Below are 23,245 nucleotides of genomic sequence, written 5' to 3'. Positions count from 1 at the left end.
CTGATGTTCTTTATATCTGTGACATATGTGTCGATTGACTCATTTGGTGCCTGTTTCCTACTAAAAAGTTTGTGACGCTCGACTGTAATGTTAATCTTAGGTGTGAAATATTTGTCAAATTTATTCCATAGATCATCGAAAGACAAGTCGTCCAGGTCTAGGCCAAAAGAATAGTAGATCTCGAGTGCCTCCGACCCTATGAAATTAAGGAGAATCGCTACCTCTCTACTGTCGATTTCATTTTCTAAATTGTTGGCTCTTAGGTAGACTTTTACGGCCGAACCCAATATTCAGTCTATCTCTGGTTCTGTCCTACTAGAGACAGAAATATCTATCTATCATTCATTTTACTGACCCAATAAACTTGTCGACGATAGGCAATCTTATCCTTCAAAGCTATCTATCGACGAGAGGGAGGATAGCTTACTAGAGATAACAGTTCGTATGAAAATGACAGTATAAGCGTCCCAATAATAATAGAGTTCTATCTGTCAGTAACGTTGGTTATCTTTAGTAACAACAATATCCGATCTATAGTTTTCGGGGGATAACTAAGATTTATTAATTACAAAAGTATTTTCTTTGTTTAAAATAAAATTAATTTCGAGTGAAAAATAATGGCAGACTCAAATTCAAGTAGCAGTTCAAGTGATATTGCTCTTTTGCAACAATTAATTGAATAAAAATAATAAGTTTCTTGTGAAATAATACTTACTTTACTCATCTGGTGAATAAAACAAACAATTTGGTGAATGATTGTATAATTTGCAATGATTTGTATAGTTTGAATTTTGATTTGTAATAAATTATACAAATTCAAACGAAACGACGATTCAATAAAGCGTAATGGCCTCGTAGCGTTTTTTCGTGTCGTGTTAAAACGTTCCGTTACTAGATTTACCATGCATTCCAAATAAAAATAATATCATTTATTATAAATTAAAAAGTCTGTGTAAAAATTAATTTGTCCATATTTTTATAAACAAAGAATACTTTAATATAAATAAAATTTGTATGACAAATTTACTGTGTAACATAACTGAGGCCGTCTCTGACGCTGCGTATACTGGAATGTAAGGGAGAGCTCAGGTAGCCGGTTCTATCTACAGCTAACTGGAGATAGTAGTCCCCTATGCGAATTATTGGGACAACTACAAAGGATAGATAGTTAGTTATTAGCAGTCGATGATAACTACCTATCTCTATCTTTAGATTGAATATTGGGTTCGGCCGTTAGTGTGCTGTCTTGGTGATCGTGTAAAAGATATTTTTTTATATAAAAAGTTGACTCAAAATATAGCAGTAAGTGTATTATTAAAGTTATAATTAGCATGTACACTTAATCTTAAATTTAGATGTATAATATTATAATTGATAATTATTTCAAAAATATACGTTCATACCTGAGATATAGCTATGAATATCGTCTCTTATTTCCCTAATTAACTCCATCACGGCCTCCATTGCCGATGCGAGACGGTCCTAAGCAGCAATGCGCTTTTCTTCTAAATCATAGGCCCAGCGTGGCACTCGCTCATCTCGACGCACTGAAAAGTATCATTTGACATTAATGAGACTTGCATAAGTGGATAATAACATCTAAAAATGAGTACTTACTTTTTTACCTTCGTGATGTTGATCTTTGGACAAGCAGTGTCAAGTGCATGGGAGGCCCTGAAATAATTATAATTTCATATAAAATGTGATACAGGCAAAAGGTAATAAAAGCCAATGTTTATGCCATTGATGCATACTTACTTTCTTCTCTTGGTGATGCAACTTCAGGTTGATCGACTGACCGTATATGTGTGGCAGGGGCAGGGGGCTCTGTGTTTGGAAGAAGTGACTTTGAGGATGAAGGTTCAGGGGATTGAACTCCTAATGGAAATGGAATTTCTTCTTCAAGAAATTCCACATCTATCGGAGGTTCTGTATCAGGATAAGGAGCTAAGGAATTTGGCAAGGGTAATCCTGTACTGGGCCTGGCTGGTACGGTCTCTGAGGTAACTGGAGGCCGACTCCCTTCTGCTGTAGGTATCTGTAAGATATTTGAAATTTTATTTATTACATACTTATAATATAATAATTTAACATTAAAGCAATGCTTAGCACTTAATATAAGATTAGGTAATACTTAAATTATTAATTATATTACTTTAATAACTAACATCAAGAGGCAGGCGCACACCAGGCAAACCCTCCACCGCTACTGTACCAATTATTGCCAGCACTCTTTCTTCTGCTTGAGTAAGAGGAACAAGTTTGTTAGGCCCTCCACCGGTTGCTGAGGCATTCCTTCTAGAGTCTGCAGCTTTAGACTTTGTTTTCGCCTTAAACTCTATCCAATACTGGATTGTAAAAAATAATACATTTTAATGCATGACAAAAATAGAAACATCTTAAAAAGGAGCATAAGTACCTTTACCCAGTTGGGTAAAAAAAACAACCAACCCTTATAAGTGTAAGGATTTATGTATTTTTAGTTTTTTCTGATTCTGATTTATTGGGGTCTTTATTTTCAAGCTTTTTTTTTAATGAATGCCAATTAATGATGCCTGTTAAATATTTGAAAGAATGAACACCTATTTTACTAGAGATTATTTTTTTGGACGACGAACTATGCATTAGTATTTTGTAATATAAAATAGTAAATGATTAAAAACTTACGCGACGCCACTGGTCAGGCGTTTTTGTGAAACCTTCCGCTATTGCATTCAGTTTGTTGGCTACTGAAACCCAGCTTGCCGGGTTGTCTGATGGGCTAATGGTCCGCCTGTTAAGCGACCTAAGGCTATGTCGTGATTCGACTCTGCAAACTCTAGAAGAATATCCATTTGTCTTGGGTATATTTTTCTTCTCGCAGGCATCTAAAAAATTATAAAGTTATTCTACATTGTTTACTCAAAAAGTATCTGCAATCAAAGTCAAGCACCTACTTACAAGAAAAAGTTAAACTATATAAATAGAAATTAAAATATTTTATTGTTAGATGGTACAAATTGTATTTATTATAATAATCTATATTTACTTTGAGAAAAAAACACTAATTTTCTTAAACTTACACGTACACGATATTAATTATTAAGTAAAATTTTAAACGTCTACTTGGAACGGAGATTTGTTTTATTTGAATAACAAATTTGGCCTATTGGCTATCAAGATAGCCAATAGGCCGGCTCCGGCTATATTTTTTTCAATAGACGCCGTGAATGTAGTTCGTCTACCGCGATGTTCATATTTCGCACCACGTTTTCCCTTTACTCGCGCTAGAATAGTTGATCGAGGCACACCAAATATTGCAGCAGCCTTGTATGTGGTCATTTCTTTTGCTTTGACCATTTCAACAGCTTTTTGTAGTGACTCTTGAGAATATGAGTCATTAGTTTTTCGCTTGTATTGACGCACCATCTAAAACAAGCCTTTATTTTAATACTATTTTAACGTGAAATGTATCTTCATACGTCTTATTTATCGACAAAGTTTATCATCATCAGTCATATGCAAAATCAAGGGGTTGTTGTGACTATCGATAAAGTTACTTTAACCCCTAGCTATAAAACTACAGGGGCTAATGTAGCTATAGTCGTATCTCCATAAATTGTCTATAGAATGATAAAACTATTATGGAATATGAAAAAATAGTTTATTAAGCTTCGACTTACCTTGAAATAAATTTACATCACCCAGAATTTTAATTAAAAAAAAAACGAATTTGAAAATTACACGCACAACCGTCAATCTCACCAAATAACTGACGACTTTGAAAAAATGGCCGTGTCGGTAAAGTAGTGATATTGGAGCTGTCGTCATTGCGTGAGTTCGTAACCAAAGAGTTTCTCTGTTGTTTAACAGATGGTGTAAATCGTATATATCGAAATAAAGGCCAAAAACGTTTACACGTAGACAAGACAGCATTTCCCCGTGAACACATTAGCCCCGGTCGTACTTATTATAAAAGCAATGCGTGTGTTGCATAACGTAATTCGCACATGTGATGGAAAAATATCAAATTCACGTTTGAAAATAATTTGATAGGAGCAAACATTAACATGCAGCTAATGAGAGAAAATCCCAACCATATCAGGGAATATCTTACGACATATCCAACACAACGATCTTCGATTCCGATTCAGAACAGACATAATGTTTAAATAAAATACATATTACCTAGCTGTTACACCGACTTTTTTTGCTATTTCTTGCCATATTTTGTCTTGCACATTTCTGTTACTGTACCCTGTCTTAGTGTAATCATAGATATTCGGGTATTGCTCACTTAACTCGCAAAACTTAATATTAAATTCAATATCGTCTCGCATTCTGTATACAAAGCGACGTGCGTCTTGCGAAACTATCTGTTTGTGACTGAAGGTGGCAAGCAGACGGCGGGCGCAGGCATGCCGCTCCTCGCCCCCCGCCACGTCGCCAGCAGATGTGATACCGGTAAGGCGCAAGCGGCGTCTCGCATTAGATACACTATGAACAAAGATACGAATCGATATATATTTAAACTGTTCAAATTTTAGTCTAGTTTAATTGGTATTTAATTCATGGTTTTAATGAAAATACGATTTAATTTAACTTGTTTTTTTTTTAAAATATATTTTAAAGCAATTAAAGAGCAAACGTAGCGGTAACATAGCGCAATCATAGTACATAGCGGTCTTCGAACGAACGAGAGAGCGAGCAAGCGAACTCTGTTCATCCTGCTTCCGTCTCACTTACACAACTTCACTTACTCTACGGTCCAATTCAAGTATCCCACATTCACATATACATACTTTTATTCACGGTCATATTCTATAATAAGGGGTAGCTAGAGCGACAGCACCACAAACTAATAATCCATCTGCCACTTTTGGAAATTGATTGGAATTATATGATACAAAAGAAGGGAAATTAGTACTCGATAAACTAAAAAACAACCGAAAGGATGTGAAATAAGTGTTATTTCCACTAAATAGCACCTTGTATAATAATACTCTGTGCCGTATCGTTGCCGCGTCTGTTTGCGCAGATATCGCGCCTGCACCGTATCCTGTACCTTACCTGCGTCTCGCCGCCTTTGGTTTGCGTCTCCCTTTAAATAACTAAAGTGTGTTCAACGAGCCGAGATACCAAAAGTAAACAAGCCGAATGCGAGTATGCAGGGTTTTGTAACCTTAATAAAAACTCACACAAATTTTTTAAATGTGAAAGGAGATTGGTCATCTGTGACCCAGGCCCGGCGCAAAAGTTAACTATCACGGATTTTTTGTTATATTAAGTGTACCAATAATGAAGTGTCAGTTTATTCGATATCGATGGCTAACATTGTAATACTACTGTGGGCAAAAAATAGTAAGACTTTGTTCATAATTTTAAAATTCTTTATTTATTCTGCCAAATCTATTTCGTCCCCCTCAAAGTAATCCCCCCCGGCCGCAATACACTTATGCCAACGTTTTTTCCAATCCTCGTAACAGTTGTTAAAGTCAATTTCCGGAATAGCCTCTTACAGACTCTCTTGTATTACCAAGACTCTAGTGTTAATCGTATACGTAAGACTTCTAGGTTATAAGACAATAGTGTTATCCAATAAAAACTCTGAACTGTGCTCGTGAATTTTTAATAAATGATAGGTAATAAATGACAGCTACATATTAAAACTTAAAACTTAGTTTTCTAAATCTAATAATACAGTTGCCATACCCAGTGCGGGATGGTAAAAGTCGTCCTGGTGTCTAGCCCACCCCAGGTAATAAATGACACTCACCACATGAGCGCAACTACCCAATGTTCTTTTACCGTGATAGCAAGAACAGTAGTACTCGCTAATAGCATTTCTACCCTCAATCTCGGGGTTGTATAAAACATAAGTATAATAAGTTTTCGTAGTGACGTGGCGAGAATTGATCCTGCACCTAATGAGGACATGATTGTTAATAATCGCCTCCGGGTGCCTGTATAACTCCATCTCATAAACCTCAGTTGCTTTCAAATGTTCGCTGCAGTAAGAACGCGCTACCTTAACGTGGTATGTACCAATCGCGAACAGAATGAGGTCTTCTATCGTCAGCCGCGGGAAATCTGCCACCTGTGGGTTGTCAGCCGCCATTCTTTGGAACGTCGCTCTTTGTCGGTTTATATTGAACCTTTCCACATACTCAGCCAATAAATTGGGTCTTTCAATATTTTCATCTATTATGTTAATAAAATCCGATAGGTATGGACTGTCCAAATAAGGCTCTTGGAAGCAGTTGATCAGTGCTGCAGCAATTCGGAAGTCATCAAAGATATGTGGTACATTTTTATTGAAAACTCGATTTCTAAACAGCTTGAAATCTCGCTTAAACCGCCCGTTAATTGCCTCCACAACCCATCTCACCATGGTTATTTTTTAGACTTGTTTGCTTGTTCTCTCCTCAATTGATTTTCGTGTCTTAGTTTAGTGGGGGGCATATAAACATCATAGCCGTAAGTTTCCATCAATGGAATTGAATCGCGAAAACCCTTGTCTAAAATAAATACGTCTCCTTCCACAAAGAAATAGTGAAATGCTCCATCTTCTATTGGTTCGTCGTGATTTTCTAATATTTGTGTCATAATCTCAGCGTCTGTCGTTCTAGCGGGATAGGGACCCGTAAAGGCGCTTTTAGTGTCACGCGGATTTGCTCACGCACGCGGGATTGGACCGCATGCGTAAAATTTCACGCTGCGGATCATACGCAGCATGAGTTTCAGTTTTCTACGGGCTGCGTAACGGTATAGACGTGTTCAAAAATGATCAATGTCAGAAGAATATGTGTCGCTTACATACTTTACAAACGACGAAACAAGAAGACAAGAGTACATGTTGATCCCTTTCTTGAAAATAGGCTTCTTGCTGGGGCGTTTGTTACACGCTTTGGAAAACTACAAAATAATGAACGTAAATTTAAAAATTACTTTCGAATGTCCATTCGTTCTTTTGATGAACTGTTGTGTAAAATTGAGAATAAGCTACAAAAAAGCAGTTTACGAAGGATTACAATACAACCGATTGAGAGGCTCGCTATTACATTAAGGTAAGTTTTAAATTTTAAATATTTAATTTCCTGCTATGATTTAGTGGAAAGGGATTTGAACAGGTAGGATAAACGTTTTTTGACTTCAAATTACTGTCATGTGTAAATTTACATGTGCAAAAAAAAATTTTGTCATGTACTCTGAAATTTCATTGTTCATAATTTCATTCAATTTCATGTTGAAATTTCATTAAATAAGATTATTTCACTCATAAAATGTCGCCATTAAAGTGGAATCATTCCTACCTTTCATCACACGCTACTTATTATAATATAGATAAAAGTTATAGGTTTGCACATGACAGTAATTTAAAGTCAAAAAAAGTCCTTAATTGGTTTGGGATTGGTACGTTCAACCTACATACACAATCCTTTTTTTTATCTGATAAAGTACACATGGCCACAGATCAAGTTACCCAAAACCAGCATAAATGGAACTCGCGCCTTGCGTATTATCATACTTAGGTAACCCGTCGGAGTCCCGCTTATACTGGATTTGAGTAACTTGATCTGTGCCGTGTGTACAACCGCACTCATATGACTAAACAAACAATTAGAGAGAAACTGGAGAAAAAAAGTTAATCGTACTCATTTTAATAAAAAGAGTTTTATTCATAAATTAAAAAATCAAATTTTACATCATTCATTTCTTTGTAAATTTGTATCCTGAGCGTTGACATTACTTTCGCCTGTAGATGATGTTGTTGCTGGGGTATAAATTACGTCATAAGACGTGATATTAAACAGGCCGCTTTCAGTCGAAATAAGAGTTTCATTGTCATTCACTGCAGCAGAACTAATAGCATTGTCGTTAAGACTCGAAGTATCCTGGATTATACTATTGGTTTGGTAATCTTGATTTATCGGTGACAAACTGTCAAGCTCAGTAAGAGCGTGTCCACACGGCGCGTTGCGTTGCGTTGCGTCGTCGCAACGCAAATATTTTGACGCATAGCCGGCCACACGGGCGCTGCAGCGTTACTATGACGCAGTCAACGTTCCGTCGGCGCAGCGGCGACGCACAGTTGCGGCAAGTATTTTGAAAAAAATTCGCAGTCAGTCTATAGCAAATCATGGATCGGAAAAGACGTCTAGCATTGCTCCTATTACTACGTCACCGCCGAAATCGACGCAAGATCACAAGACGGTACTGGATCAGTCCTTTCATTTCATTAAGAAATCGTGATGGACAGTTTTTTTTTTTTAGAATATCGGGAGTTGCTATTAGACGAAAAGAAGTTTTATAATTTTTTTAGAATGAGTGTATCCAGCTTCGAATGTTTATTGAAGTCCTTAGAACCACACATACGAAAAAACTATACTAATATGAGGAATCCAGTGGAACCAGTAGAAATGCTGGGAATCACTTTAAGGTAACTATATAAATATATTTAAGTAATAAAAATATAACAGTGTTTTTGGTTTGTTTAATTAGTAATCAACTCACAAATAATCAGCAATTGTCATAATTTTAAATTTAGACATTATTTAAGAGAGTAATCAACTCACAAATAATCAGCAATTGTCATAATTTTAAATTTAGACATTATTTAAGAGAGATATCATCCAGTAATTACAAATTAGAAAAATCGTATTCAGTTTCTTCACTTGCTTGAGATGTTTCTGGAGATGTAATTGAATTATTAAAATCAGAAATGTATGTACTTTGAAAATTTGCTGTTTGATACCCATATGGTGGTTGGTGAGACGTTGATGGGCCACTCACATATGATGATGTTTGTCCATACCGCATTTCATCTATAATTTGTATAACTTTACTTTGGAAACGGAGAGTTTCTCGGTCGGAAAATTCTTGAATAGATGGCAATATAGCTCTGAAAAAGGACATATGGCGATTTTCCGGCTCCTTGAGAAGTTTTAGTCCTTCTCTTTCAAACTCATCCATTTGCATTGCCCTTTTGCGCGCGACTGGAACATAGCGCGGAGTGTTGTCTGTGGTAATGTCATCATTTGTAGACGTAGATTCATTGTTGATTTCTCTAGGCGAGTCTAAGCTAGATTCGGTGGCATTTTGTTCCACTTTTCTCAAAAAAAGGAGTTGATTGTATAAATGATACTTCTTCAGTTTCGTAGCGCCCGAGCCCGATTTTGATGCTTCTTTTAATTTTTTTGAATATCTGAAGTAATTATCTTTTACACTTCTCCATTTTTTTATTAAATCATTACCTGCAAAACCAATAGTAAACATGATTTAATAATTTATACATAGTGAATTTCTCGATAAAATTTAATGACATATTCAGATATCGTTAACAAACACTATGTGACCGACTCTGGAATCGTGAAAATATAACAGCTGTTACATACAAAAAGCAATACCTACTGAATCAAAATGTATGCAACAGCTGCTATTTTTTTCGCGATTCCAGAATTAATTGGTTACATAGAGAAAGTTATTTGCTATCGATGTCTGAATATGTCAGTATTTTTTTTCGGGTATCTATCTATCTCATAAATGCATATTATAATAATTATTTTCTTTTCAGATACCTAGGAAGTGGAAATTCAATAACTGATTTACATTTCAAATTCAAACGGGGAAAATCTACTATTGCATATATAATACAAAGAGTTTGTCGTGCTATATGGACCAATCTTCTTCGAGACAACATCCCTGAACTGACAACTGAAAGTTTCCAAACAATAGCGAGGGGTTTTGATGTAAAGGCAAATTTTCCTCAATGTGTTGGTGCCATCGACGGCAAACATATCCGCGTGTGTAATCCTGCAAATAGTGGCTCACTTTTTTTTAATTATAAAGCCTTTTTTTCGATTGTGTTGCTAGCTATTGTGGATTCAAATTACAAATTCGTATTTGTCGACATCGGTGCATACGGAAAAGAATGCGATTCAACCATATTACAAAATTCTAAACTGTACGAGCTAATGATTAACAACAACTTACCACTACCTCAACCCCAGCCACTCTCTGGTAGCAATATACCAACCCCGTATGTATTTGTGGGTGACGAAGCTTTTGGACTGAGCAAACATTTTATGCGTCCATATGGCGGTCAAAATCTCGACTTACAACAAAAGGTTTTCAATTACCGTCTAAGCAGAGCCAGAAGATATGTCGAATGCGCTTTTGGGATTATGGCTAACAAATGGCGCATTTTTCACAGACCGATAGACGTGTCCTATGACTTCGCTACTGACATTATAAAAGCATGTTGTGTATTACACAATTTTGTCGCTGATCGAGATGGTTTTAGACAAAGAGATAAATTTGCTATAAGTGTTGATGAATTTCTCCCAATACAACCCGTACATGAAGAACAGACAGCACCGAATGTCATAAGACAGCAATATGCGACCTATTTTATGACTAGAGGAACTCTGCCTTGGCAGCTAAATAAGGTATAATTGTATTATGAGGGTTTTCAAGATTTTCTTGCACCGCCAATTCCGCGATCAGTAAAAAAATAATATTTTATACCTACTCAGCGTAGTCTAGGTTAGTTTTGAGCTAAGTAATAAAATAGTACTCACGCTAATCTAAATTCCCTAAGTTTTAAAATTTTAGAGTGTCGAGATATTAATTTTGTACTGATCGCGGAATTGGCGGTGCAAGAAAATCTTGAAAGCCCTCTTAAATAAAAAAAACATAAATATCTGTACTGTGAACTCACCAACTTTATTTTTTCGTTTAGCTGTGAAATTCTCGTAATCAGGAAATAAAACTTTTGATATGTCTTCCCAGGCTTTTGTTTTTAAATTTTTATTTTTAAAATCTACGTTTGACTTGTCCCATATAATTTCCCTTTCCTGTATCAATGTAATCAAGTAATCTATGTCAATTTCTTCAATGGTATTCATTTTACCCTGCAAATAAAACTAATTACCCTGCAAATAAAACTAAATACAAAAACGTAAACGTAAAACGAAATGAGCTTCCGTGTATCCTCTCTGTCAACGCACAAGCGCTCCGACGTCGCACGAGTACACCCCCTCCCGCTTCGTCTCGGGGGCTGCTGTCCGTCATGTGTGCGTTGCGACGACGCAGCGCGCCGTGTGAACACCTTGGTTATTTGTATGTAAAACAACGCAGTGGTAGCGCTGCGTCGACGCAACGCTGACGCAACGCGCCGTGTGGACTGGCTCTAAAAGCACTAGAACTTGTTGTAGGTATGGGACTGTAGTATGCAGGTTGTGTTTGACTTTCCATTTCCATAACTATATTTAACACTTTTGTTCTGAACATTAGTTTTTGATATCTAGTGAATCTTTTTAATGAAGGCTGCAGAGACTGAAAGAAAGCCAAATCCTCACTTTCTAGCTCCAGTTGATTAGACTTTAAGCATTCTAATAACTGTGCCTCAAATTCAGATGGTGCTTGCTTTTTAGATTTTACTTGTTTTTGTTTTGATGTTGGGTGAGAACTTTCTTGACGTGAAGTATCTGGTTGCGTGGACTCATTAGGTGTTTCTAAATTACTTTGTTCAGACATTTCTTCACAGAGTGACTCTTCTCCAGCAGTTTCCGTTGTACTGTCTAAGAAAGTCAAAATGTCATAGTAAGAATATTTCTTCTTCTTCTTCTTACTCCCAGAGCCGGATGGCTGATTTTTTTCAGATATCTTGTCTTTCTGGTAAGTGTCCCTTGCTGTTCGCCAGCGTTGTTGTATTTTCTTGTCTGAAATGACAAAATATAATAAGTAAGTGGCAAAAGTACACACAGTTTCAGATCAAGTTACCCAAAACCAGTACCAATAAACGGAACTTGCTAGGGCCTCGCCGGGCGCCGAGTCGTCTACGATAATAAACAACGCATGAGTCCTGTTTATACTGGTTTTGGGAAGCTTGATCTGTGGCCGTGTGTACAAATCTGATATTAGTTGGAAATTTAACTGCATTCGATTAAAGGCCCTCCTTAATTCACACATGTTGTCAACTTTACACTGTCTCATGAAGCATTAGATAAATCAAGCAATATATATATACCTATACAGAGTGGAAAAATAAGGCCGCAGTTGAAGGAAAAGTACCCTTAGGCGCAACGCAAACGGCGGGCTGGCGCAGGCCGGTCAATTTCGCCGCGAACGATAGCGCAAAGTGAATCTTATACTAGACGCAGACGGCGCGGCCGGGGCGGCGCGGCGCAGACATCGACGAAATAATTCATTTTTTACAAAAATAATTAGAACTTCATTTAAGGATTTTTGGAAAAACACCGGATTGAATCGGGCAATTTGTTTATTTGTTACAGTAAAATTTGCCATCATCAAAATTAAGGTGAAAACTTCCGGAAGTCACTAGCGCTGTAAGTTTTTAATTTGTTTTAACAAAAATTTGCTTTATTTGCATCTGTCAACCTTCATGAAGGAGGACATCTTGTAATGTAAATATTGCCTGAAATAAACGATATTTCATTATATTATATTATATATATTTATTAGATTCCTTTCATTTGCCGGAAATTTTACCATAGGGGTTAATTTATACAGAGAAGATTTCTTATAAAATATTTACAGCATAGTTATGTGTCTCAAATCTGCTAAAAGTGGCCACTTTTAGCAGATATGAGATACATAACTATACTTCGAACTTTTCATATGAAATCATAACTGCATAAATACCCCCCTATGATAAAATTTTCGGCAAATCATAGAAATCTAACGTAGCTATAGTACTGTAGTTAAAACGAATTAAAAACTTCTAGCGCTAGCTACTTCCGTGCCCTTTCACCTTAAGGGTATTTATTTTTCTTCTGAAGTAAAATTCGAGCGGTGCATGCTGTCTTATGTCTGATGTCAGCATTATTAATATATTATGTTATCATATTATTAATATATTGTTTTTGTTTTCAGATATTTGGCAACTGGTAATACATTCACTGATCTACACTATTCCTATGTGATTGGAATTGCAACAATTAGCGAAATAGTAAGACAAGTTTGTTACATAATATGGATTGAACTAAAGTCTGAATGTATTCCACAGCTTAATGGGATCAAATGGAAAGAAATCGCAGAGGGATTTCTCACATATACAAATTTTCCTAATTGCTTGGGTGCAATTGATGGAAAACATATAAGAGTGATTCGGCCGCCGCACAGTGGATCACTATATTTTAATTATAAGAAATATTATTCTGTAGTGCTCCTCGCAATGTGTGATGCTGATTATAATTTTACATATATTAATGTCGGTACCAGTGGAAGCAACGCCGATTCAACCATCTTTAGAAGGAGTCAATTGTATACGAAACTGGAAAGTAACACGTTGGGTATCCCTGACCCGCAAGAGTTGCCTATTATTTGCCCCGAAGTAGCTTATCCATCTAGTGTAAGAGCAAAGTTGCCGTTCGTGATAGTGGGAGACGAGGCATTTGGTTTATCATCACATGTGATGCGGCCTTATGCTCGTGATAATTTACCTTACAAAAAGAAAATATTTAATTACCGTCTGTCCAGAGCTAGAAGGTACATAGAATGCACTTTTGGAATTATGTCAAATAAATTTAGAATATTTCACAGATCCATGAATGTCAAGTTAGATCTAGCACAATTAATAGTCAAGACGGCATGTGTACTTCACAATTTCATAAGGAAACGGGATGGCTACAAGGTCAGCCATACATTTGTCACAAATGGTATTACGGGACCACTACCCAGGCAGCAGACTGAAAGTAGTAATACGTCGGCAAGTAATATCAGAGATATATTTGCAGATTACTTTATCAATGAAGGAAAAGTCTCCTGGCAACACCGATATATAATTAATTAACTAAACTCAAAAGGTTTTAGAAGGTTTTTGATGTTATTTGTGAATTAACAGGTTGAATGCCGGAATTTAGCTTCATATAAAAAAAAAGTATCCGCGATGCCGGTTACTGTTTTTTTTAAAAATATGCACCTATACATATAAAAAAAGTAAAAACATTGTTACAAAGCATATAGTATATATATAAGTTATATATATATACAAGTACCCACGCGGAGTCGTCGGCATAGCGCAAACATTTTTCTACATACGACGCCGTGAAACTCCACGCGGAGTCGACTCCCCGTGGAGTCACTCGGCACTAAACAATACTGTTTAAGATCAGTTTTGAAATAAAACACATGACACATTATTACAGAATGCTTTTATTTTGAAATAAAAGATTTTCATGAACATATACTATTCTTAGCAATTATATTAAAATTGAGAAAATCAATAATTAGTAACAAAACGTCAATTTAAGTGTCCAATTAGTATCATTTTTAGAAAAAATAAAATCAGAAAATCGAAATAAGTAATAAAATTACAAAACTTATCATAATTTAAAAAAAAATTAAAAAATAAAACTTCAAAATTTAATTCGTCGTAAATCGACCAGCATGATATGCATCGAAGCACTGCTGATCACATAGCCCAGGCTGCTCTAAGCACAAAACACAGTGGTAGCGTGTCTGCTTGCGAATTTTTCTTACAGCGGTACATTGCCGACAAACTTTTCGTTTTACTCTATTAATTTTTCGAACGTGTCCAGGTGCATCTTTTTTAGTTTCTTCAGTTTTATTTTCTATTTTAGTTAATTTGTGAACACGTTCCGAACGAGTGGGAACCAGTGAGCTTGTTGAAACTGAACACTCTTTTGGAGGTAATAACTCATTTATGAGGGACATCCTGAAGTCGTACATATTCAAGTGTTTCCCAGAAAATCTGTTGTATAAAATGTAGGCATTCAAAATTTGTATTTGAAATACATGTATGAGGAACTTTTTATACCACCGCAGCGTTTTCCTTTCACACGGGTAGTACGACAACATTTGATCTTGCCTGTCAATGCCAGACATAAACCGATTATAAAAAGCTAAAGCTTTTGGTTTCTCTTTTGAGATTCCCCTTTTATTGGTCACCGTAACCATTTCATCATCATGTTCTGTTGATATGTAGGGAATGTATCGTTTATCCCTGTAGCATCCAATGTGAATGCCATTATGAAATACAGATTTATTATCTCCCTTTTTCATTTTACTATTCACAATCTCAGGATTGAATTCACGTTTTTTTCTCAGAGTTCCAGTACAGTAAGTCTTGTGAGTAAGCAACTTCGCGGCTAAATTATAGCTATTGTAAAAATTGTCCATATAAACTGAATGGCCTTTCCCTAGGAAATCTTTCAATAGATGTAGCACCACCTTTTCTGTGTGGCCTTTTCCACTTGTTATATCGGCCGAGCCTCCATACAGATGCAGTCTTAGAACAAGGCCATCGGGTTCTGTAAGCATGTACAGCTTCATTCCATATTTGTGTTTTTTGTTTTTTATAAATTGTCTAAAAAATAAATGACCTCTGTAGAGAATCATGCTTTCGTCAAGTGATAATTCTTTCTGAGCGCATATTAGATAATTCATCTTGTCATTAAATCGTTCGATCAATTTCTCGACTTTGCTCAATCCCCCAGCTGATGAGCTGGAAAAATGCAAGCATCTGAACAGCAACAAAAACCTGTTCCGCGACATATACTGTCTGAAAATTGGAATGTTGAATAATCGATCCGTTTTCCAGTAGTCCGTCAAACGATTAAGACGAATAATGCCCATATGTAAAATTATGCCAAAAAATACTTTTATCTCAGCGACATTTGTGTCTTTCCAGTCCGTTATTCTTGATTTTAGCGTAACTCCTGGCTTCGTCAAAACATCAATAGCATGCTTATTAGTTTCTCGAACAATATATGTCAGAAATTCATCATCCAGAAATAAACTTAAAAAATCTATAGCTTTTGACTCATTAGAAACCAGCACTTTCAAACCAACGTTTTCCGTTTCCAGGAAATCAAAAGTCTTCATACCTTCATTTATTGTTGACCAAGGTACAGATGGTCTTTCTAGCGCTCTTTGCCCTTGAGACGGTCCAGGAACATTTATTTTTGATGCCAAATACTGCTCAACTTGGAGAGACGCTGACGATTGAGGCTGTTCGTCTGGGGCAGAGCACTCGGCTTGACTATCTTCAAAGTCTGTATTTTCAGAGTCTGAAGACGACGAATCAGTTGAATGTGGTTGATAGTTATCCAAAGACGAGTCACTAAAGTCAGAGTCAATTTGTTCAAGAATCTCTGTAATCTCAGAATCTGGAATTGCTGTATTTTCCTTTCCTAATTTACGAGTACGTGGTAAGGTAGTAGTCGCAGATTCTTCATTTTTCGATATTTCAGTTCCTAATGTATACTTAGTACGTACCAAGGTCGTTGCAGGCTCTTCATTTTCTGATGTTTCGGGTGATGAAACAAACACAAGACGGCGTTTACGTCGCTGTTTGCCAAATGATGAACGCGGAGTTTCAGCGTCCATGGCTCTCATAAAAAATAAGCAAATAAAAAACCAAAATTATTTTACGACGTACGCTAGGCTATAGGCTCACGCCAACCGCGAAACAACCGCCCACCTACGATGCCGGCGGCAAACTGAGGTTTAGAAACGTAACGGCTAGGCACCCCCGCGCGGAGTCGGCGGCACTGTAACGGATTTCATGCCAACTCCGCGCGGGGATTCCGGCATTCAACCTGTTAAATAATTATGCTTATATTAATAAAGTAATGATGCTTGTATAAATAAAATAATGAACCAAACACATACCCGCCTCTTTTCTTTCCTCTTCGCTCAAATTTTCGTAGTTAGGTGCCAATTCCTTCAAAATATCTCTCCATGCAGCCTCCCTCGCGTCCCTGTTTTTGTATAATTCATTGCGTTTATCCCACAAAACGGGCCGCAGATGAACTTCAATGATTACTCGTTCTGTATCGATTTTCATTTCGGTAGTACAATACGGCGCGTGCGCCCCGCTCGACTCTAAAATGGGCACTGAAGTTGTAGGCAGCGCTTACGCATGCGGATACCCCGCACCGGGGTGACGCCCCGCACAGCGCCCCGCGTCCCGCGTGCGTTTATCACGCTTTACAATAGATACCTATATGAAATTGTTCTTTGCGGATGCTACGCATGCGGTCCAATCCCGCGTGCGTGAGCAAATCCGCGTGACACTAAAAGCGCCCTAACATCGAGGATGTAACCATCAGCACACACAATCAGAAAGGGCTTCACCAGGTTACGATATTTGTGCAAGCTGTAAGTGCGGCGTTGAAATAAAAAATTGGAGCTTTTTTCGATGAAGATGTAGGTACCATCACAAATCATAATTGCCTTGGGCGACTCTTCATTTCCAAACAGATAGTTCGGCAAAACTCAGTTGTGTTGTATCACTTGCTCTCTGCTTATGTGGTCCAATCCTAGATGTGATGGCACAAAATCTGTGAGAAGACAATGTCTAACTCGAAGTATTTTTCTGTCAACAGTTCGCCTTGACAAGTTAAATATTGATGCGATTCTGTTATTCGGCTCACCCGTTCTGAGTTTACATAAATAGACAGCTAAGTCTTGGCGTGGAGTATTAGACGATCGATGGAGGGTCGGAACCTCATCTAGCAATCTATTGAAGGTTTCTCTGGTTTGTCCAGTCCAAAAACGTATATCTTCTTCAGATATTTCGTTCAGGTTTTCAAAATCCAAATAAGACCTTTGTTCCAAAGCTAAAGTGTACATATTAATAATGTCAGCAACATAATTTGCATTCAACCCGGTTAGTCGATTCGTCACATTCTGTGGAATATCTTCTAACGGCGTGTGCAGCAGGTGTCGTTGGCAAATACGAGCAAGATTGGGTATATAAAAGTGATAATAGCTCAGAAGATGCACCTTTATCGAGTTAGGTATTTGCCGAAGGTGGGTATCATGGCAGTCGTCGAACATGCATCGCCGAGCCGTATTAGCAGCTCGCGTTATTCCCTCAACATTTACCACTCCAACAGCAGGCGCAGCAGGAGCGTGTAAGGCTGCTTGATTAGTGTCGGAGTCAATCCTGTGCCAACATGCGTGGCAAACCGACCTCGTGCCATCGAAAGGGACCTGTAAACAAAAAAACATTAAAATGTTCCTTGCCAAATAAATGACAGGTACTTATTGCATATATACAGCCATTTAATACGTTTTGACATTTATTTTATCCTTACAGAGTTATAGACTAAAGAGCTTCTGGGCCCTATTTTTTCAAGCTACAAGCTACAATTCTACAAGTAAAAACTGCCAAAATCGATTAAAAGAAACAATCAGAGGCCGCGATTGCAGCGATGTTACCAGTATTTTACTTGTAAAATTGTAACTTGTTACTTCGAAAAATAGGGTCCTGATAGTTCTTTTTCAATCATTACCTATTCTTAAAACAATAAAAGATATGCAGGGTGAAACCGATAAGTGATCTGATTCGATTATTTCTAAACTATACAAGATATCGGAAAACTGATTACTGATCCTGAAAGTGCTTCACAAGCTCTATCAAATGGTTATCAATAATGATTTATGAAATAAACTGGATCTATCCGGAAAATCTCGTGAAGCACTTTCAGGATCAGTGATCAGTTTTCCGATATCTTGTATAGTTTAGAAATAATCGAATCAGATCACTTATCGTTTCCAATATTACTTCTTATTTATACACATATTATATGTATTACTGAGCTTGTTGTTAATATCCCGCGACGGGAGTGAAGCGAGCCCCGAACATCCCGTCTGGTCACAATTTAACGCCATTATCCATTTTTACGTTATATAACTAGGTAATATAAATGAAAAACGATGGCATGGAAAATGATGCCACTTTTTTTAGTGATTGTGCAAAACGAAAGTGATATCTCTGTTAAAAATAATGTTAAATGGATGCTACACCATGCCGATCCTTTTTGAGGTTATAAAATAAATAAAAAAACCGGCAGCATTAGTTTGCTCTCGGTGCCTCCTTAATTAAACTACATTTAATACTTCTACTAATATAAGGCAGACGTAAACGTTTATAATAAACTTAATATATATTAAAAGGTACTTACTTCACCATCTATGGCGCGTAACATATTTTCCACAAAAGCTCGTCGGGTTTCCAACAAGCGTTCAGTAAGAACATGTCCGCGACGACGACGTAGTGTACGCTCACAGACAACACAAACATTGTCTGCCATATCAGCAATCCAGAAACACAAAACAATCAATAATCCAGAAACACAAAACGCACAGATTTCAACTCCAAGAAAGTAAGCGAGGTAATGCGCAAGTGCTCAGGAGTGAGCGCGTGCCAACCGTGAAATCACTCTTCTCGCTCTTCTCAAAGAATTGCGAAAGAGATAGGATAATGCGCACCCCCCTTACCCCGCAGGCGTGCGAGGCGTGGGTTTCGGCGGCGGGGGGAGGTGCGCCCACCCGCGCCACCTCATACCCCCAATGCAATCATATCGCGCGCGTACTGTACATAATAATAGGAAAGAAAAAAGAAAAATTTTAGATGGCTGAGATGAGAGGATTGTTATATGTTGACTTTAATAACTTCATGCCTTTTTGTTTGTTTTCACATGACAAGTAACATAATAAACAGTTTTATGTTTTAAAAAAAATGGTTTAATAAAATATTTTTCTTTAATAAATCACACAGCAATATCACAATGTTAGCCACTAATATCGGATATAACAAATATTGATAATTGTTACACTCAATATCGCAATGTTAGCCACTAATATCGGATATAATAAATATTGATAATTGTTACACTCAATATCACAATAAACCTGAGATATGTTTCTTTCGCGCCGGGGCTGGGTTTTTTTTCCATAGGTCGTGACCCTTCTCCTTTATTTATATTTTGATGATTGCTTGATTAAATATAATTATGTATATAAGATTTAATACTTCTTAAATAATAATTATCAAAATATAAAAAAGTTTAAGTATAGTTTAATATAATGTTAGTTTATTAGTTTAATGTTAAGATTCTGGGTACAGATGAAATATTAATGATTGTTATTACTAAAATATTTATTATGTATTAAAAATCAGAATTTTCAGAATTTGTTGATTCTAAATCGGAATCTGTAACATTTATTATAAACGTTTTTTCCGTTACATTATCAAATATATGGTTTAATTGGCTAAACTTTTCTTCTTCTTTTTTAATGTGGTCTACGCATTTCTGCCATTTTCAATGGCTTTATTTAATAACTACTTTACTTTGTTAAATTCAAAAGTTGTATTATTTTTAGCAATATATCCTTTTAGGCCCAAATTAATTCGATAGGATTTAGTTCAGCATGGTAAGCAGGTAGCCTCAATATTTCTACTTCGCGTTGCTTGGCTAATTCATCTATAGCATACTTTTGATACAAGATTATTACTTCGTTAACTTTACCTAACAGCTCTAACTTTATATCATTTTCAATAAAACTGATATTTTTTATTTGTAAGTCACTGCTGAATATCAGCTTTCAGCCAATTTGAATTAGAGATCTTTTCTTGACGCCTTGAGTGGTAGGGTAAATTGTCCATATAATCACCACTGCAATGTCACCTAATTTAGGCAATACCTCCTCAAACCATTTTTCAAAATGCGCAGCGTCCATAGACTCGTGGTAGTCACCGCTGTGTTTGGAATCAAAAAACCAGCTAGCACCTTCTTAAAACCCATCCTCGTTTCCAATGTTCCTACGATCAATCGTCGGCCCTTTGACGTAGGAATTTTTATCCCAGTACTGAGGCCATTCAAAAATGCCTGACGTTTGGACTTTACGGTGGGATCTACCCAAGTCTTATTGACGGTGTGACCTGCAAAGAATAATAGAAAAAAGCAAAGTAAAAGTATCAGTATTCTTAGTGTAATTATTTGTGTGTTATATAAACACTACCGTTTTGACACTGAAGTTACATCGTAAAGCCGTCCTACATTGAGTTCGACTTTTCCATCTTATATCTAACTAGCTATTTCCCACGGCTTCGTTCACGTGAATTTCGGAGTTTTGAAAAATCTTGTCTTAGCTGATGCCTACGTTATCTGAGCTGTCAATATGCCAAATTTCAACCCGATAGGTTCAGTGGTTTAAGCTGTGCACTAATAGATCAGTCAGTCAATCTTTGCTTTTTATTATATTGTATAAACTGTTGAATGGTTTGATGAATGTAATTATAGGTAATATAGGTAATCCAGTAAGAAATAGTGCCCCTAAAGATCGTGGTATGTTAATATCAATAATATTACATACACAATCAAGACGTCAATTTTAATACCCTTTTGTTTTTTTTAAAGTCAGTTAAAATATTGAACCTAGATATAATGAAAATTTTCACTTAATTTACTTACCCACGTTTACCCATGTTTCATCCATATAAAAAATACGTCGATTCTCTTTTCTATACTCTTTCATTTTATATAAATAGTTTCGCCTCCTTAATACAATCTCGTCTCTATCAATTATTGCATTATTTCTCTATCTTTTAACGTATTTAAATTTTAAATACTTCAATATTTTATACAACGTTGTTCTTTTAAAATTAGGTAGAGTGTCGTCTTCATTTATTCCATTTAATACTTTATTCAAAGTTGGCAATTCACCTTTAATAAAAAACGAATCTACCTTTCTCCGTATAGCCGATTTCGTAGAATCATCGATTTTTGCACTAAAAGTCGGTCTGCTTTTGGTCGTAATTTTCTTTGTAATCTTTGAGAATTCTATACACCGACGGAACGCGGATACTTAACATATCAGCCGTTTTTTTACCATATCTTTTTTATATGGGTCCATATTAATAGACCACGTTTCTTTCGTGTATTTGAAAGCATTAATCACCATATTTTTCTCTGCTATAGTGGAACTCGTCAACTAAAAAAAAAGTTAGTACCTATAGTGTGTATTTAAAAAATTCAAAAACAAGTTGATAGTGTGTATTTAAATAAACTAATTATTAAGATATTTGTGTGACTGATTGTTGTGATTGACTATTAACAGTTTTACGCCTTTTTCTACTCATTTTCAATTAATCCTAATTATTTTCGATTTGTTTCGATTCCTTTTGTCTAGTTTGAAACGGATCCCTCAAAGCGTATGTGTAATTGTATCAATCCCTAAGACTAATAAAATACATAAATAAATATATAAGAAATAAAAGGATTGTGGTAGTTACTTAATATATTTCTTAAATGTGGCACTCACCGGGATAAATAAACACTAGTCCGAGAGTATTAACTTAGTATATTATTGTCACATTTGCACTATAAATATGGGTAAACGCAATCACTACAAATACGTATACATAGAAGGTGCACTGGCGAAAGTTTGAAGCACAGAGAAGGTTAGCGAAGGTATACGTAGCTAAGTAAGCCAACACAATTATAAATAATGCGAAAGCGAAATGATTTTTGTACATAAGCAAAAGCATGAGCGTCCGACGTCAGAGAATGATCGTGACTGGAGGGCAGTGTTGCCAACCTTTTATGAAGTAAAATCTGTACTAGGTCAATAAAAATCCGTATAAATTCCGTATGTCTATAATATTTAATATAAAGAGGAAGAACAAACAAGATACTAAAAATTAATACCTACTAATATAGACAATTTATAGAAAAACCTTAATCTAAAAAGATTATTAACTTAGTATAATCTATACATATAAATAAATTTTAATATAAAATAGCAGTTGCAAAACAAAAACACAAGATGTTGTTAATGTTATTTAAGTACGTTTTAGTTTACATAAAATAAGATATGTCTAATGTTATTTTATGCCAAAATTAAAAGACATTTAATGCCAAAGATTTGACCTATTTAAAATCATACATTGCTTTCGTGTTCATTTTTTTTTATAATTGATGAATTTACTTTGAAATCAAAACAGTCTGCGCTGCCTAACAATTGTTTAGTATATAGCAGACCCTCTATTGTTTCAGTAGATAACTGGTTTCGTTGTTTCGTTTTTATAATATTGATAGCTGAGAAAATTCTTTCCACAGCTGCACTGGAATGTGGCAAACTTAGCAACGACGTAATAAATTTTGATAGTTGTGGATACAGCAAATTTCCATCAGCAGGATTCACGGTCGTGATAATTCTCTGCCAATACTTTTCCATATCTTCGTTTGTAGCTGCTTTTATCTTGGAATCATTTCTTAAATCTCTCCATTCTGTATCTAGCGCTTGCATATTTTCTTGTTCTACTAAATTTGGAAAGTGAAGCGCCATCTGTACTATTGACTCTATTCTGCGTGATGCCACTACTTCGGGGCTTAAAAATTCCAGGCCTTTAACTACCTCGTTCCCAAAATCATAGCGCATTTTCATTTGTCTTGCAGCTTCGATATAAAAATCAAGACATTTCAGT

The 23,245-nt window shown here is 36.1% G+C and overlaps 1 protein-coding gene and 2 long non-coding RNA genes across 3 annotated transcripts; 2 read left to right on the top strand and 1 right to left on the bottom strand.

The window, feature by feature from the left end:
• Nucleotides 1-10,080: 10,080 nt before the first annotated feature.
• Nucleotides 10,081-10,771, top strand: LOC123667035. Its single transcript, XR_006745360.1, has 2 exons — nucleotides 10,081-10,427; nucleotides 10,721-10,771. It is a non-coding gene; the product is annotated as an uncharacterized LOC123667035 (long non-coding RNA).
• A 323-nt stretch (nucleotides 10,772-11,094) lies between these two features.
• LOC123666992 lies at nucleotides 11,095-17,040 on the bottom strand. Its single transcript, XM_045601004.1, has 2 exons — nucleotides 16,639-17,040; nucleotides 11,095-11,702 (listed from the first exon to the last, which is right to left on the bottom strand). The coding sequence occupies exons 1-2, from the start codon at nucleotides 16,811-16,813 to the stop codon at nucleotides 11,095-11,097; spliced, it is 783 nt and encodes a 260-aa protein (XP_045456960.1). The 5' UTR covers nucleotides 16,814-17,040.
• LOC123667036 lies at nucleotides 12,363-13,532 on the top strand. The gene is made up of 3 exons (XR_006745361.1): nucleotides 12,363-12,407; nucleotides 12,877-12,890; nucleotides 13,010-13,532. It is a non-coding gene; the product is annotated as an uncharacterized LOC123667036 (long non-coding RNA).
• Nucleotides 17,041-23,245: the final 6,205 nt, after the last annotated feature.

The sequence above is a fragment of the Melitaea cinxia genome, chromosome 27, assembly GCF_905220565.1.
Source record: "Melitaea cinxia chromosome 27, ilMelCinx1.1, whole genome shotgun sequence".
NCBI classification, from domain to species: Eukaryota; Metazoa; Arthropoda; class Insecta; order Lepidoptera; family Nymphalidae; genus Melitaea; species Melitaea cinxia.
This window is presented reverse-complemented; position numbering and strand designations above follow the sequence as displayed.